Genomic DNA, 18,952 nt, shown 5'->3' with positions numbered 1-18,952 from the left:
ACTTAATATTTATTAATTAAAAAAGTGTTTTAAGATTCATTTCAGAAGTATAGAGTTTAGAAGAAATTGTAGTTATCATCAGAAAAAACAATGTTGGTGATAAAGCTAAAGATAATAAAATACATTCGAAACTAGTTGTGCATAACGAAACACTTATCACATCTCAAACTTTTCACAATTTTATGATACAGCTCGAAAAGACAATACTAGAACTTTAGTATGCAATAAGAAAAGTTATAAATGAACTTCAACGATATTTAAATTTTTTTACCAAAAAGCAAAAATAATAGAATTATATTCCACTAAATTGTCTCAGATATATTTGTGATTTTAAAGAGTTATTATTTTGTGATATTAATGAAGTCATATATTTATATAAGCGTCTTTTGAAAATATATTATATTACTATATTATCGAAATGAATGATATTTTTCATTGACCTAAGTCGAAATCAAAGAATTTATTATTTTAGAGATTTTATTAGTTATCGAGTATCAATTTAGTAGATTTTACGGTATATATGAAACTTCAAAGTTTAAACCCCAAATCACAAACACGTGTCGCTTGAAGTTTAATTTTAAATTTGACTTAGTTAAATTAACTAACGTGACGGTACAAAAAGTTACACACTATAAGACAAATAAATTAATTTAAGACCTTATTTTATTTTTATAATATATAGTTCTATACTATTAAAATGTTTGACAGTTGCACCACACGTCTTTGCTTGCTTGATTAAGGGGGACCTAATCTTTGTACGTACTTTTTTGGTCTTTAATTTATATTTTTTGTGATGTGAATGTGAATAGGTCAATGTTATAATCACCACGTCAAACATTAATTGAAGACTTGTCAATGTTAAACATAATTTGTGTGGATCTTTGATTTTGTCAATAAAAAATAGATTAATTTTTAGTCAATTATTGTTTTTTTTTTTTAGCGTTATTATCATAAAAGAGATATTCAGTGTAATAATTTTTTTCTTGCGATAATATTTATTGTAGCAATAATAATTAAGTTAATGTTATTGTATTTATAATCACTAAAATCTTGAAAAGCGTTTATATAAAATGTTGGTTATAAATATTCATATAATACTATTATCGCTAAATTTAATTACAGTGACAATTTTATTATTGTCGCAAAAATACTTTATTTGTTATAGTGTGTGTTTGGTGATAGAGAATATTTTCATTAAATATAATTAAGTTTTTTAAATTATTTTTCTAATATATTGTAAGCAAGTAAGCAAAATAATATTATACCAAAATCATTTTTATGTAAACAATATGAATATGGAATAGGATGGGAAGTGTGGTTGGGGATGGAATGATCAAAGGGGTGGAGGTGATTGTCCAATGAATGCAAAGAAATGATAGAACTTGAAATGACACTAATAACACTTGTTAAACTATATAACTAGACATATTTCACTATTATATATATTATTATTATTTATAATATTTTATGTCAAACTATTATATATATTATTATTATTTATACTTTTTAAATATTACGTATTTTATTATTAATTAAGGGCTTCATACCATATATTGTGAAATATATATAGATACATGTATTTTTGCTATCAGATACACTAAAATATAGAGACGGGCGAATGAAATGGTGACGAAGATGAACGAGATTCGTTATGTATCCCAGATACACGTGAATCATATCAAACACATACTTTTATGTATCTGATGTGATTCACATGAGTTTGGATATTAGATAAATAGGAGATGGCGAGCGAAATGAGAGACAATGCGATTTGTTATATATTCAGATACACGCAAGTCCACTTGAATACGATATCTAAAAAAATCACCTTATTTTGACTCTATATCCTGATATACATGTATCTCGACGTATTTGAATGTATTTAAAAATAATAAAATTTGATAAAATACGTAATATTGCTACATAAGTTGAATACTCAAGTTTTCCTACTTGTTTTCCATGTCTAATTAGGGCGACTATTTCTCTCATTTTTATCCAACTTATTTTCTTAGATTTTAGACTAACCAAGATTTCTTTGTACCAAACATACTAATTTCTTTTTTAAAGATTTATTTTCATTATCTAATGTAGTTATTAGAGTATTGATAAGTTAGGTCCCATACTCCCATTTAAAGATTTGACAACTCATAAACATGTTCTTACTTGTGGTACTATAAAATAATGAATTTGAGATCTATGCATTGATAATGTAAACAATATATTGTTATCTATACATAACTACAAACTAGATTCATATTTACTTTTGAAATAATTGAAGTTACGTATCAGCAATAACACGTGTACCAAATATATTATACACAAATAAAGTTATAATGTATATTTTAGAGGTGGAATGATGTATCAGAATGTTAAGAGTGAGAATGAAAAAATGGAACTTTCGTAATTAATCCAAATGATACAAATTTTAAAGATTATGTCATCTTAAATTATGTAATTATGTAAATTTCCCTAACTCAGTCCCTTGTCTAAGATAAGATGAGCTTTCCTGGCCCAAGCTCCACTTACTGTGGGCCTTAGTCCATGTTTTTATTGGATATGTAATGTCTATATAAGGGTGATTTGGGCCTTGTGGATTTGTCTTCTTTGAACGACATTTCTTCATGAGATTCATATCGTTGTAATTTTACAATTGATGTTCGAAAAATATAATATACGTACTACATACACTTGTTCACTGTGTTCGTAGAATAGAAAAATTATTTTTAATAACTTCCGACTCAAGATAATTGTTTTAGTAAAGTAACATGAATAATTAGTTTCATAAAGAAAGGGTAAAAGAATATATGATTATGCTAAAACAAAATAGATATATATTATTTTATAATTCTCATGGTTTCTTATAGCAATTTCAATAAATGTCCATATGATGGAAACAAATTAGACATAAGAGGGATTTCAATCAAAACATTTTAAAATTTTCAGAAGAAATGATTATTTTTTTCAACTTCTAACTAATATACTTTTTAGTTTGATTTTACGTAATTGAAATACTTTACATATAATATATTTTTTTGAACCTAGAAAAATGTATAGTCGCTACAATCTTGTCACTCTAGGCTATACTTTGTGCGCATTGGGTAAACCTTTCAATTGTATAATAGCTTACAAATCACACAGAAAATATAAAACTCACAAGACAAGCCTTATGCAACAAATTAAATTTAGAAGACATTAAAAAGGATAAATCCCGAATCATTTGCAAATAACCATCCAAATTAATTGAACCAATCCAAACTAGGGTTGTTCAAAATCGATAAAAAATTTTGGTTTATACTAGTATTAGATTATTAGTTTAGCGATTTTGATAAGAGTTTTGACTTTTTTTGTTATCGGGTTATCGATTTTTAACAATTTGAATCTTAACGGGTTAATCGATAACCCGATAGTAAATTAAATAATTATATTTATACTATTTTGTATATTAAGTCATTGAGTTAGTGTTTGATTTTCAACTTTTATTTTTGATTGTCTCAAACACTTGGTTATTCTACAATGTAAAAGTGTTTTCTTTCGAGTAAGATGTAACTTGTAACTCATGAGTCATGTGCATGATTTATCTGGTTTTGTCACCTTGTTTCTAAATAATTTTCATTGTTTTTCTTTTGTGTCAAATCTTAACGGTTAAACCAATACTAAATTGATAACGATAAACTAATAACCGATAGGCCAATATCTTAATGATTCTATAATAGTTTAGCATCTCTACAAACTGATAATCAATAATCCAACTCGATAAACTTTAAAATCAAACCGAATCGACTACTACACTGCCCTAATCCAAACAAACATGATGACATTTTTATACAACCAATTATTGAGAGGTGATAAAAGAGTCAACATTTGAATTGGAAAACAAAAAAGGTGACATTAACCACCTAATAAAATAAGTAGTTTTGTTATAAATTTATGCTTCTTCTAACTTATTTTAATCTTCTTTTTTTTTAGTGATACCCATTACAAACATTAAAAATTTTCAATCAATCATAATATTTTAAAAGGGCAACTTTCATATATAGCGAATAAAAAATTTATATTTGTATGCTATAGCAAAATTTGTATAATTACGCTCCATAGTAAACATAGAAATTGTATAATTCGCTATACATATACAGTTGAAACGAATTGTATAAAACGAAGTGTATAAAACAAGAAAGAGAAAGACACTTGGGCAGAGAACTATATAAAAACGAAGTGTATAAAACAAATTGTATTATTATAAGTGTATAGAACGATTATATACAATTTGAATTTGTATAAAATGAGATAGAGAGAGAGACAAAAGAAACTTGACAAGGAATATACAATTGAATCGAATCATATAAAACGAGAAAGAGAGAAATTAATACAATTTGAAAATTGTATAAAACGAGAAAGAGAGAAAGGCAAAAGAAACTGGGTAGGGGAGTATTTTTATTGTATAATTATAAGTGTATAGCACGAAAATATATGTACTTGCATGTGTATATACAATTTTCTCACGCTTTATACAAACAGAAACACAATTTATACATTTCGCTTCTGTTTGTATAAGTGAGAAAGGCGAGGGTGGCGAACGAGATTTGGGAGAGTGGCGAGCAGATCTGGAAGAGGGGAGAGAGGGGAACAAAAATATATGTATTTATACAATTTTCTCTGCTTCATACAATTAGAAACAATTTTTATACACTTGTGTTCGTATAAAAAGTGAGGAAACGAGCGAGAGATTGGAGGAGAGTGGCGAGCTAGATATTTGAAGAGAGGCGCCTGAAAATTTTTTGCAATCGTTTGCTATGGAGCACAATTAAATCAAACCCTAGCTACTCTATTTATTTTAGGTTATTAGTTTGCTATTATATACAATTTTTCCATTTTAAAATTACCATAATTTTTTATTAAAATAATCAAATATTTAAATTTATTTAAGACTCGACCAATCCGACCCATTCTAAATAAGTCGACTGTACAAAAGAGAAGTAAATAAAAATCAACGGCCGACCGGTGCCGACGTGACTAACGTTGCAAGGACGCTTTCCCTCCTATAATATTTATTTATTTATTTACAGTCTCTCTATTTATTAGATCTCAAACATATATTCATATCTTTCTTTCTCTTTCATTTTCATATTTCTCCGATCTCGGTACGTAATTGTATGTTTATATGATTATAATTATGTATAAATCTTCGTATATATGTTTATTCAAATTTGATTTGATTTGATTTGATTTTCAGGTTTTAAGGTGATTTTTGTTTTGTTTGTATATCTAGGGTTGGAGTTTCCCTTCATCATTTTCTGAGAAATAATTTCTAATGGCCGCTCCACCCGCTAGAGCTCGAGCTGATTACGATTACCTCATCAAACTCCTTTTGATCGGCGACAGCGGTAAGTTTTTTTTTTTTTTTTTTTTAATAATTATGTATATTGACCTTGACGTTATGTGTTTGAGTTGTGGAAACTAGATTTTTGTAGAAATGTAGTTGATTGATTAAAACTTGTAGCGTATATAGCGAAAGTTTAGTGCATGAAACAGACTTTTTTTTTTTTGTTGTAAATTATGTATATTGACCTTGAGGTTATGTGTTCGAGCTGTGGAAACTAGATTTTTGTAGAAATGTAGTTGATTGATTAAAACTTGTAGCGTATATAGCGAAAGTTTAGTGCATGAAACAGACTTTTTATAGTTTTTCTATGTGTAATTTTATTATTGATCAAATTTTGTTGAGTTATAGGATATGAGAAGTTTGGGGGTAAGGTTAATGATGTGTAGCCCTGTGATCTAGGTGTAGAACTGTGTTTTTTTGTTTAGTTTTCTTTAATGGCTTATGCGTCAGTTCTAAGTCGCGGTTTTTGTATATATGTAATTGCAAAAATGTGTGCAGTTATGCTAGAGAAGGTTTTTGTTTGCTTCTTTGGGACATGAAGTGCAATTAGAGCTTGAAAAACTTATTGTTAGCTTTGTTAGTATTGTTCTTTCGGTTGATACTTTGCTTCACTTGCTGGTATATTTGTGTAACTAGGAAGGAAAATATTAATGGATGCTTATTAAGTTTGTTTGAGTGGGTTAGAGTCTAACCATTGGTTGGAGAATGGATTGGTGGTTTGCTTATATGGATTTGCATAATCCTCTCATCATGAGATAACTTTTGGGGCCATATCATTATGCGGAGTCAGAGCCATGTCAATCCTTGTTTGGGCTCCCGGTCCATGTCCTGTTGGGACTTGGGACTGAGCGTGATTGTCAGGGGGTGTTAGAATAGGTTCGATCCCACATTAGTTGGGGAATAGATTGATGGTTTTCTTATATGTACATGGGCAATCTTTAGAGCTAGCTTTTCGGGTAGAGTCAGGTCCACGTGCCATATCTTTACATAAAAATTGACTTGATGCTTATTAGGTCAGTTTTCTGGTTGTTTAAGTCATTTTCGACTTCCCTATCTTTTATTTTTCCTATTAAGGTCTATTCATTTTCTTGTCTGATCTTTTTTCTCTTAATAATTTTATACATTCTTGTTATGCTTCTGTTTCATTTACGTTTTGTTAAATGATAGAGAGAAAAATTGGTAAAAGAAAAATACTACATTAACCAAATTAATTATCTGTTGGAATTTTATTTGATGTATGTATAAACATGTCTGCGAACTAGTTATATTGGTTTCGAAATCGGTAGATATAAGTTTCAGACTATATTCTTGCACCAACAATAGATGCCTCCCATCCCTCTCTTTGTGCATAATGTAGATACAATATTGGACATGATCGGGGATTTGTAGAACATGACACCCAAGGGTGTGATCTAGTGGTCAATGAAGTGAGATGAAAATATGAAGTTCTACAGTAAAAGCTTACTCTTTAAATGGCCCTGGAGATTGACAATAAAAGTGACCTGGAAAGTTATTGTCTCATGAAATATGGGAATGAAGGTTCACCATTCACTGGATTCCAAGGTGTTCACATATGTCCAACAGAATTACTATTTGGAAGCAACATTTATAGATAGCGGGAAAATCTTAGTCATTTCCCAAATTAAAGGTGGGTGAGAGAAATCACACAACATTTTGGCTAGGTCAGTGGATAAGAAGCTTTTGTATTTTGTAGCCTCAAGCCCTCAACTCAGTTTCTGATGTTTTTAGTGCTTGTAAGTTGTAACATTTACTTTCTGTCTCAAAAAAAAAAAAAGAAGTTGTAACATTTACTTTGATAATAAGATAAGTCAGTTGAAAAGGATTTCTAAATAAGTCAGTGCCTGCAAAATTTAATTATATGTTGTATAAGAATCTGCGAGATTTTGCACTAGCAGTTAGAATCTAGGAATACGTTTTAGGTAGGCTGTAGCCGAATTGTTGAAAACAGATGGTGTCAATCATTGTGCCAGCATGCTCAGCTGTTTGAAGATGGACATAAAGACAAAATTGGCTAGATTTTCAGCACTATTCATTTGCTTTCACTTTCAAATATTCTCGCAGCACGATATCAAGAACGTTGCCATCATTATGCATATCAGTTACCTTCCAAATTATGCTGAAGATCAGTAGCTGTTTGGTGTTTTTTGTTTCAACACATTGTTCATTTTTTTGTGCTAATATGTTGAAATTTCCTATTAATAGTTTAGTACTTCTGAAAGATGACATAATAGATTCTTTTTAAATTTTCAGGTGTGGGTAAGAGTTGCCTTCTTTTACGTTTCTCAGATGGCTCCTTTACGACCAGTTTTATCACAACTATTGGGTAATCATCTTCTACATTTTTAGAACAACATTGTCGTTACCTCATCATCTTCTTCTTCTTTGGTGTTTTTCTTAAAGCACTTGTAACTCAAATGTAATAAAAGGATTGATGAACTAGGAATTTGATAAGATAATAAATTCTTATGGAAAAGTAGCACAAACCTCTTGCTTGAGTTTACATTATGAAAATGTGAACAACATGCTGCTAGTACCACTACGACCACATGCTCTTGTAGTGCTCTTTTGTTTTTTATCTTAGCACTTGTACCTGAAAGGTGATCAAGAAATACAAACCTTTTCTTATGATAAAGGTAACATAAGATATACAAACATAAATTGATCTAAATGAAGAAAATGTGTTGAGCAGTTCATAAGAAAGGTATCTCGTTTTACCACTTACCTCTTATAAAAAAGGTTTCTTGTTTTATCAAATAAGAAGGCCAGATTTCCTCGACTAGGAATGTAGATTATGAAAGTTGACTACAGTGGTTTCAAGAGATAGTAAAAACATAGATGGATTGTCACACAAACAAATTATTATTTTCCTATGTATTTATTTTTCGGGAGACCTATTCTGATGCAAAGTATTCTTTCACAGTATTGACTTCAAGATAAGGACCATAGAGCTTGACAGTAAACGCATCAAATTGCAAATCTGGGATACTGCTGGTCAGGAGCGGTTCCGAACAATTACAACTGGTAAGCTTGTCGGTGAAACATGCCGTTCTTCATTTCTTGCTGATTTATCATTTGATTGTTCTTTTGGTCGAACATAGACCAAGTCAGTACTCTGTCTGCTGCATTAATATGTCAACTTCACATTTTACTAATTTTATTGCCTTTTTTTTACAGCTTACTACCGTGGAGCCATGGGTATATTGCTGGTGTACGATGTAACTGATGAGTCATCTTTTAACAGTAAGTTCTCTTGTTACACTGGGGGTGCGGAATTTTAACTTTTTGTTATGTCAATTTTAGTGGTTCCTTTTACATAGTGGATGATTTTATAAGCGCTGTGGGGTTGACTTTTAGGAGTATCACCACATGTTTGAGGTCTTGACAGGAGAATCTCCCTCTTCAAATCCCTTCTAATCAGGCATCTGCTAACAAAACTATATGTTCTACTTCTATGACTTCTGCCCCTCTTTATAATGAAGCAGTTTAATGAAGCATGGCCTTTAAAATTATGGAGAAGCTATTCATTTTTCTCATACGCTAGAATAATGTACACTTCTGTTGGTCAGGTCAAAACTAACTTTATGCACATGTTTAGACATCAGGAACTGGATAAGAAACATTGAACAGCATGCTTCCGACAATGTCAACAAAATACTGGTCGGCAACAAGGCTGACATGGATGAAAGCAAAAGGGTTCTCTCTCCTCTCTAGCTCCGTAAATCTGCTGATCTTTGTATGTTGTTGTATACGTGCCATTGTGTAACTGAGTTGTGATACACCTTTTCTCTAGGCTGTTCCTACATCCAAGGGTCAAGCACTTGCTGATGAATATGGCATTAAATTCTTTGAAACTGTAAGTAGAACTGTTTGCCAGCATTGTAATTATTTGCAATTGCAATTCTCTTAAATCCTAGTAATATTTAATGCAGAGTGCCAAGACAAATATGAATGTTGAGGAGGTTTTCTTTTCCATAGCTCGGGATATAAAACAAAGGCTTGCCGAATCTGACTCAAAGGCTGAGGTATTATTTTCCAAACCAATTTCATTTAAAATGTGCATACTTTGTGCTGGTTGACAAGTTTGAATGCTGAAATTAAGTAGAAACCAGAGATGATTGACATTTCTATTGATTTAACTTTTGACAAGACAAAGTTTAAGGGTGAAATGTTGGTGTATGAAAACGTTGGGCAAAGATCCTTCCATTCTAAAAAAGTAGACGAAAGGTGGAAGCGCACACTAATTTGTTAAATTTCTGTCTGTTCCTGTTTCCCAAATACAAAATAACTTCCTTCCAGGTTCCTATAAATGCGCATGATTCAGTCTTTGTTGCATCCCATCCTCCTTTTTAACTTCGAATCTTTCGTTTCTCCAAATACACTCTACATCAGCACGACGTTATCTTGTTCCATTTCCTAGACATGGAATATTCGCGGACTGACTCGTGCATTCATGAATTTTGCAGCCTCAGACCATCAGGATAAATCAACCGGACCAGGGAGCAGGATCTTCACAAGGCGCTCAAAAATCAGCTTGCTGTGGTTCTTAAAATATCGATTAACAGCAAATGAAGCCAGGATGATGGGAAATACATCCTTAAAATGACCATTTTAGTGGAAGGGCTGAAACTAATATCTTTTTTTTTTTTTTATAACATTCTTATTGTATTTCTCTCTTTACAGCTCTTCTCTTCCAATATCTATTTGTATTTGGTGGCAGCTCTTAGTATTTGCAAAAAAAATTATCAGTATATTGCTCACCACTTTTTTAACTTATATAAATGAAGGGACAAAACTGCCTTCTAATGTTCTTGTACAAACTTTTGGAGGGGTTTTTGTGTGGGCATTTGCATTTTAATATTGTTCTTAGGTGTTGCCATTTTATCAATCAAATATTGTTCAACTAGATTCAAGTCCTATGAAATTGAGCACAATTTACAAAGAATTGTTTTCTGATCATTTTGCAGAGGACTCTTTAATTCTAATTTTTCACATGACATGTTTAAGATCGTAATATTTAAAAGTACTTTAGTAAATTTCTAAGTATTTTTAGTTTAAGAATACGAGATTCATAATTTTTCACATGACATGTTTAAGATCGTAATATTTAAAAGTACTTTAGTAAATTTCTAAGTATTTTTAGTTTAAGAATACGAGATTCAAAAGTTTCAGTACATTACCTTTGTCTAAAGTCAAAATCAAGTTAACAAAATGGTTCGAATTGTTGAACAAAAATGTTCATAACTCAAGTCAGGCCAATCGAGCTTTCAAAAATTAGTTTCCCAATAATCAAGTATTTTTTTTTATATGAATGATAGGACACTGGGGAAGAACTTATCGATGACAAAAAAGATGAGGTTTCTGTTGAGGTTTCCCGACGTCCCCAATCAAATAGAAATGAAAAAAATTGTTTATGATTAATCAAGGTGACATCTTAAAAGTGTAGCTAGTCGTTTTAATCATGAAACATTGAAAAAATTGATCAATTACGAATATTATTAAGAAAAAAGATGTCCAAGATATTGACTTGAGTAAGAAGTTTTCCCTTTTTTTACTGCTGAATTTATAGAATTCGAATTATATGAATATCGTTCTGAAATGAACTTTAAAAAGATGCAATAGAATATGATACTGAACCTAAAATAATGTTCCCCAAGGGATTTTAAGTTGTAATCTCTATTCATTTGGTAAGTTTGTAATATTAAAGTAAAAGAATATAAGAATTTTATGAATATTGTTCTGAAATGAACTTTAAAAAGATGCGATAGACTATGATACTGAACCTAAAATAATGTTCTACAAGGGATTTTAAGTTGTAATCTCTATTCATTTGTTAAGTTTGTAATATTAAAGTAAAAGAATATAATCATAGTATCGTACGTGAAATAATATTTAAAAAATTATATTATCAAATATCATGAATGAAATAAATATTGTGATTGAAGTGACATAAGATTGTAGCATCCCATCGAACTTTTATATGCTTTAAGGAGACACTAGGGTTTTCCTTCACATATATAATTCATGTTGTAATACAAAAGAATTTTACCTATAATCATGTGATTTTTTTTTCTATTTTTGTGTGCGTAATTCTAGTCAGCAAATTAAAATTCCTCTCAATTCATGATGACAAAACTCAAATGACTAATCATTGTCCCAAGAGGCAAACATTTTCTAATTAAAAAATAATATTATCACCAATGTGTTAGGTTTAGGATAAGAATTTACCAGATATTTTGGTTTTCGATATTTATATTTAAATTTAAGTTAATTTAAATTCACACAAAATATATATAATAAAAACAATCATAAAAAGATAATCTATCCAATTGTCTCATGTCCACTAAATATATAATCTAAATTGACTCATGAAGTTCTTATCAAAATATTTTGATTTTTTCATTTGAGATGTTACATATTATAAATATGATAATTTTTCTTAATGACGCAATTAAGCAAATTATAAGAAAACAAATAAAGAAATTAAAATTTAGAAAAAAAGTTAAGCAGATTGAGTTATGAACTTATGATCTTACTGAGTAGTACATTTGATCCAATCCATTTCACCTCACATAATTTTTTCGTGCGTTCAGTCAGCTCATTTGATAGTGTTAACATAAAAAAATAATCATTCGTAGAGCTTGAACCCATTATCTTTAAATGTATAAAATATCATTATCTTTAAATATAGGGAAAAGGGTATATATCCCTCAATTTTGTCATTTGAAGCTGATATACCCCTCGTTATAAAAGTGGCTCATATATGCCCTAATCGTTATATAAACGGCTCACATATACCCCTGCAGTTACAAAATGGCTCACATATACCCTTCATTTAACGGAAGTTAAAAAATTGGTTTTAAATTTATATTTATTACTTCTAATTTTTTTTAAAAAAATATTTAGGAGTATATATGATTCTTCTATCAAAGTTCAAGGTATATTTTAATTTTTTTCATACATAAATTATTTTTTGACTTCTTTTATTATAATTATTTGAGTTTCTTATTCTTATTTTGTTTTTTTCTTTCATTCCTTAGTTTAAAAAAAAAAAATTTAAACTATTTTTTTTGTGTGTATTGTAATTTAATTTCGTATTCGAAGAAAAAATTTGGTCATCTACAATAAGTTTTACAAGAATATTAGTGAAACATAAATAAATTTGATTATCAAAATAATAATTATAAATTAGTCATTGAAACAAAAAAAAGTCAAAAAAATATGTTTGACGAGGATTAAATTTACTCGTATCGGATTATATTTTTTAGAAAAAAATAATAAAAATTTAGATTAAAATTATTTTTTTTTCTATTTCCGTTAGAGAAAAAGGGTATATGTGAGTCATTTGTTTACAAGTAGGAGTATATATGAGCCACTTTCATAACAAGGGTATATCTGCTCTAAATGACAAAGTTGAGGGGTATATCAGACCCCTTTCCCTTAAATGTATAATTTATCTCCAACCTTAGCTCAATAGTTATTACTATTTGGTTGGATTAAACTGGAACAATTTTTCTTAAAGAATTTTCATAATATTAAGAATATATTAGAACTATTTTAGTTTAACTTAAGTTGTATTATGCATCAACTGAACTTTGTTTACATACTCAACACAATCTTTTAAATTTTTATTTAACATATTAGGAAACTTTTAGTCCACTTGTCCAATATGTGTTTATTTAGTTATAATATAATTGGCTTTTCCTGTCTGAGTGCAATATCTTGACTAATGATCTTACTTTAATCATTTTTAATCTAAAATTAGTGGCTACTACTGTTTTTATATTCTAATCATAGAGACTTTAAAATAAGGAAAGGGAAAAGTTTTTTTTTTTTGGATAAAGAGAAAGAGAGATACTTTTTTTTTAAAAAATATATTATATAAAATAAGAACATGTTATGTTTGTCCAAACATTTGGAAAGCCAAAAAATAGTGTTATTTGTTTTAAAATGTTTATTTTAAGGAATTGAAGTGTTTGTTTAATTTTTTAAAAAGAAAAAGTATGTGTATATTATTTAATATTAAGTAATAAACACAACTTATTTGCAAAAGTTAAATAAAATTACTATTTTTTTCAAAATGGCTTTTGGAACTTTAGCCAAGCAAAAACAAATTTAATATATGAGAAGAATGTAGATGAAAGAGCTTTTCTTTTAAAAAAATAATTAAAAAAGGGAATATTTTTTTTAAATATAATTTAATCCATTGCTCCCTTTTTTCTGTCCTATCTCTTAGTAAAGTTCTTCCAACAAAAGAAACTAAGAATTAATTTAAGTGACAAAATGGATATATAGAGACTCAAAGATCTTCAAAACCCTTCTACATAACCAAAATAAGATAAAATTGTTGATATTAAAAAGTCAATAAGAAAGAAACAAAAGAAGAGTTTCTATAGGCCCTTCTCTAATTTATTTTGGATTCAATTTAGGAAAAATTACATAAATTAATACATTTTAAAAAATAATTACTAATTTTAGCGATACTTTTTGTTTATTACCATTTATAGCAATGCTTTGTTAAATCTGTAATATGTATTAAACTTGTATTATAAATGAATTAAAAGTGATCAAATGAGGTAAAAATATTATTGCTATAAATGGTAAATATTTTTTTATTATAGTATATTTATGTAAGTTTCCCATTAATTTATATGCATTAACAATGTTGTAATATGTTTCTTATGGATTATTATTTTTTTATAGTGGGAAAATGTGCCCATAAGGTTCAATTCAAGAATCATGACATGAAAAATCAAAATTAGAATAATAAATAGAAAAAAATATCGTCACATAAGTTTATTATTTCTTGTATATTATAACCGGAAGAATTTGGATCTATTGATAAGCTTATGATTATAGAATAAACTTGATTGACGAATATATCATATCACAGATAATATAGCAACGTATTTAATATTTGACAAATTTACACCATCCATTTCAAATTAAATAGAATTTCTCTCCTGGACATATGAGCAAATTCAAGTTGTAAAATTATTTTTTCCTCTTTCCATTTTTTTCTATTAATAGGAATATTTATGAGAACTCTTACCTATATCTTACGATTCGTGAGAACAGTTCACTCATAGTATAATGGAAGTATTTGATAATAGCACACACTGATTTAATGGCTTTATTTTAAAGACAACTAACTCTACAAAATTTAAACTTAATATCTTCCAAAATAAGTTGTATACCAATTTGCAATTCCTACTACACATTTGCCTTTACTATATTTTGTACATCTAAGATATAGTACACCTCATTTTTAATATATGAAATCCACACTTAAGACTCTATTATGAGTAAATATTTTCACATGAGCATAATCTATTTTCTAATTAAATACGTTACAAAATACTTTTTCATATTTTCCACATTCAATTCTACCTATTTTTGCCCTTCTAAGCAACCTCAACAACAATCCACTCCAACCTTTTCTTTTTGATTACTAATGGAATACTCTATACGATTTTATTAAAAAATAAAATATTCTGAGCAATCATAGAAACACTATGATAAATATTGAGTCCGGAGCCTAAAGGGTAAAAAATGTTAATAAAAATTCCAAAACGGTATATGAAATTTCTTTTTAACCAAAAGGGCAAAATCGCTGGCGAAGTAGCGATTTTGCCCTTTTGGTTAAAAAGAAATTTCATATACCGTTTTAGAATTTTTGTTAACATTTTTTACCCATTAGGCTTCGGACTCGATAAATATTATCAGTCGATATTGTTAACCAAAGTTATTTGTAATATATATATATATATATAGTGTATAACTTAAATTCTTTACTTTTTCTTTGTTTCTTTTCAACGGATTGACTATCAATCTTTGCTGTTCTTGCAAATCATGTGTGCAGGAGATAAGGTGATATAATATGTTCTCTCTACATCATAATTATGGGTTCAAAGTAAGATAACTTTGGCAATCTTTATAATTGCAAAAGTTATAAGAAACATAATAAAGGATATAGATAGTAACCGACCCAAGATTTTTACTATTTTAAAATAGGAAGGAATAAATACACGAAAAAGTTAAGAAAGATTCATCATTCACTATATATATACATACACATATATATACACATACATATGTGCGTAATTTAATTTTCAAAGTTATTAATTAAGCTTGTTACGAGTGACTATATGAAATTACCTTACAAACAAAAAGAAAAAAGAAAGATTAAGAAGCAATGTATAGAAATTGAATAAGAAAAATTGAAATAGTGAGCTAATAAGCCCACAAGAAAGAAGAAACAAATTTCAATTTAGTAATATAGTTGGTGCCAATACTAACTATTTGGCTTGGGATTTGTGTACACTCAAAAGAGTTTACTTTCTTAACGTAAAAGGCCAAAAAAAAAAAAAAAAAAAAGAAAAGGTATTTGGTTCCTTTCTTAATTATTTGAAGCAAAAATAAAATAAAAAATGGAGGATCAGTAAGCTTCAAAACATATATCTACAAAAAAAAAAAAACATAACTTTTGTGACTAAATTGAGCAAGTCCTAAGAGCAATTGAATAAGAGATTGTATATGTGTCCATTGGCATTTGATAAAAATAATAATTTAACTATTAAAAAAACATACTTCCAACTATATTTGTTTTATATTTTTAATAATATTAATAGGACATTTTACTGTTGAGGACCACTAAAATTCATAAAAACAAAAAAGGAAAAGTGAGAACTGTTTAAGGTGTTGAGGAAGGGTTGTATATATTTTTATTCACTTTAGCATTTAATAATGATTAGTTGAATTAATTTAGGGGTGTACTTCTTATAAAGAAATTTTTTCCAAAACATGTCAATTTCACATGCTGCCTCCATTTAAAAAAGAATGACCCTATTTCCTTTTTGGTTTGTTTCAAAAAGAACGATCCCTTTCCTTTTTTGGCAACACTTAACTTTACCTTTCTACGTGGCATGTTTAAGACCACAAAATTAAAGGACATTTTGATATATTTAACATAACTTTACTTTAGAACCACAAAATTAAAAAGTCTTCTTTCTTTTCTTAAACTCCGTTCCAAGTCAAACTAGGTCATCCTTTTTGAAACGGAGGGAGTATTTAAAAACAAACTCCTTCAAAATGCAGAAAACAACTTTTACTAAATAGAATAAAAAAAAAGTCTCACAAATGACATTCCGATCGTCCACCCTTTCCCTTGCCCCCATTCTCACGCACCTTGCCCACTCTCACCTTCCATAGTAAGAAGGAAGTCTGGTGCACTAAATTTTCACTATGCGTGAGATTCAGAGAAGAACCGAATCACAAGAATCTATTGTACACAACCTAAATTATATATAACTTTTTTAAAATCCCCCCCCCCCCCCAAAACGAAACACATGCCTAGTGTAAATACCAAATGAAAATAATATTTACCAACCAATCAAAGAGGAGGAATACTAGTATAAAATCATAAAGTAAAAAAATGTATGTTGGTGGCATGGCAATAATGGAAGCTCTATCTCTTATGGAAGACACAACAGCCCATAATGGCAAACAATTGAAGTCAGACGCTACTTCCACTCTCTCCCTTCCCCTTTTTCTATTCTTTACTAAGACCTAAGCTTTTATCCCAAAGCCACATCTTCTTTTGTCCTCTTTAAAAGATAATAAAAATTGCTTTACATATAATTCAATGCTACCTCATGGTTTTACAATAATTCAATCTTTATGTATGTGGAGATTGGAGACTCACCAAAAGGACCATCCTTTTACTTGCTACTTTGTTTGAAGTTTGACCACCTTTTCAATAATAATAGAGAGTGTTTGGCTTAATTATCTACATTTACACATTTGATAAATAGCTAAAGTGCTTGCACATCAAGTGCTTATGAGTCAAAATCAACCAAAAGCTATAAATTGATCATTTTCATAAGTTGATCATTCCCAACTCATTCGAGAAGCTTTTGGGATGCGATTTCAATAATCATGTCGGGACAACTTTTAGTGGTTTGACGATGTGCATGGAGCCTTTGATTTTGGGGATAGAAATGAAGGTGTTGCGTCATTTTTGGATTTCACAAGAACTTTTGAGTTGATTGCTAATTCAAACTTTTGGAGAAAGGGTCTGACTACCTTTCGTAATGTGATGGTTAAGACGCAAATAGATTATATACTCCTTAGGAAGTTGGCTAGGGACCTTTATAAAGGACTGCAAGGTTATTCCGAGTGAGAATCTCACCACTTGACATAAGCTATTGCCTATGAACTTGGAGATCAAGAGGAAGAGGGAGAAGAGGACTTTGTTTAACTGGTCGAGGATCAAATGTGGTGGCTTGACCCTTGCTCGAACATGGCAAACTGAGGAAAAATTGATGTTGATCAAGGCCAGGGTAGTAATGGGAATGTGAACACCATGTGCGATACGACATCCGGTGCTCAAAGAATTTGAAAGAACCCACTTGTGAATACGTCAGTCATGAACTTGATGACATAATTAATGATCTCGGTTACCACAATAATAACCTATTGGACGGGTGAAAATGATATATTTTCAGAGGTTAAAGTTTAGAACAAATTGTGGATATCATTATGATAATAAGGTTGAAGATGATACAATACCTTTGAAACCAATTGCCAGTTACGCGTAAAGAAACACTTGCAACTAGAACTCTTCACAATTCTATGATGCAATTAGAAAAGACCACCAGAACTTTTGGATGCAATAAAAAAAGTTAAAGATGAGTTTCAACTAGATTTGAATTTCAACAACAAAAAAAAAACAGTACATAGAATCATATTTCACTAAATTTTCTTAAAGATACTTGCACTTTTAAAGAAGTATTAATTTATAATATCGATGAGACCATATATATTTATACAAGGGTCTTCTCAAAATATATTATCTTATCGAAAATTTGAGACCGGAGAAAATTATTATTTTAGAAAGATTATTAATTGACTGAGTATTAATTTATTGAAGTTTCACTATAGTGAAAGAGACTCAAAATACTTTCTAGTGCACCAGAGACCAACAATTGGCCCATTTTTATAAGGTTGTTCAAAACTGAATCGAAATCGATAACCCAAACTGAATTTTTTTTTTGATTTATCAGTATTGGGTAATTGATTTAGTGATTTTAATAAAGGTTTTGATTTTTTAATCAAATAATTGGTTCTTAAGGATTTGAGATTTTTTCTTAACGAGTTAATCGATGACCCGATAGTAAATTAAATACTCCCTTCGTTTCACAAAGAATGACCTGGTTTGACTTGACATAGAATTTAAGAATAAAAAGAAGACTTTTGAATCTTCTAGTCCTAAATTAAAGTTAGGTCAAGAGTGTGTTTGGTATGAAGGAAAACATTTTCTGAAAAAATGTTTTCCAATTTTCCCATGTTTGGTTGGGACAAAAGTTTTGAAAAATATTTTTGAAATCAACTCTTTTTCCTCAAAATTAAGGAAAATGACTTCCCTTCGAAAATTAAGGAAGACATTTTCCAAAACTCGCCTCCAATTTCAAATTTCATTTTTTTTAGGAAAACCATCAATTTTTAAAAAATATTTTTAATTTTAAAATTTTATCTTTTCACCCAATCCCTGAC

The 18,952-nt window shown here is 29.3% G+C and overlaps 1 protein-coding gene across 2 annotated transcripts; it reads left to right on the top strand.

Moving 5' to 3' along the window:
• Nucleotides 1-4,980: 4,980 nt before the first annotated feature.
• On the top strand, nucleotides 4,981-10,304 carry LOC107029316 (ras-related protein RABE1a). Of its 2 annotated transcripts, none has more exons than XM_015230705.2 (9): nucleotides 4,981-5,138; nucleotides 5,267-5,381; nucleotides 7,652-7,724; nucleotides 8,322-8,422; nucleotides 8,576-8,641; nucleotides 8,997-9,094; nucleotides 9,192-9,254; nucleotides 9,331-9,423; nucleotides 9,865-10,304. In XM_015230705.2, the coding sequence occupies exons 2-9, from the start codon at nucleotides 5,309-5,311 to the stop codon at nucleotides 9,946-9,948; spliced, it is 651 nt and encodes a 216-aa protein (XP_015086191.1). In that variant the 5' UTR covers nucleotides 4,981-5,138; nucleotides 5,267-5,308; the 3' UTR covers nucleotides 9,949-10,304. The 2 variants fall into 2 exon arrangements, with proteins under 2 accessions (XP_015086191.1, XP_015086192.1); XM_015230706.2 differs by having other exon boundaries at nucleotides 5,001-5,138; nucleotides 5,231-5,381.
• Nucleotides 10,305-18,952: the final 8,648 nt, after the last annotated feature.

The sequence above is a fragment of the Solanum pennellii genome, chromosome 9, assembly GCF_001406875.1.
Source record: "Solanum pennellii chromosome 9, SPENNV200".
In the NCBI taxonomy this organism is placed as follows: domain Eukaryota; kingdom Viridiplantae; phylum Streptophyta; class Magnoliopsida; order Solanales; family Solanaceae; genus Solanum; species Solanum pennellii.
The sequence above is the reverse complement of the archived record's forward strand: the minus strand, read 5'-3'. Positions and strand labels throughout refer to the sequence as shown.

Excerpts from the sequence above, each read along its gene's own strand:
- LOC107029316 (XM_015230705.2), top strand. The coding sequence starts at position 5,309 with ATGGCCGCTCCACCCGCTAGAGCTCGAGCTGATTACGATTACCTCATC. Across the intron at positions 8,423-8,575 it reads GTTCCGAACAATTACAACTG|CTTACTACCGTGGAGCCATG; the intron begins GTAAGCTTGTCG and ends TTTTTTTTACAG. Across the intron at positions 8,642-8,996 it reads TGATGAGTCATCTTTTAACA|ACATCAGGAACTGGATAAGA; the intron begins GTAAGTTCTCTT and ends GCACATGTTTAG.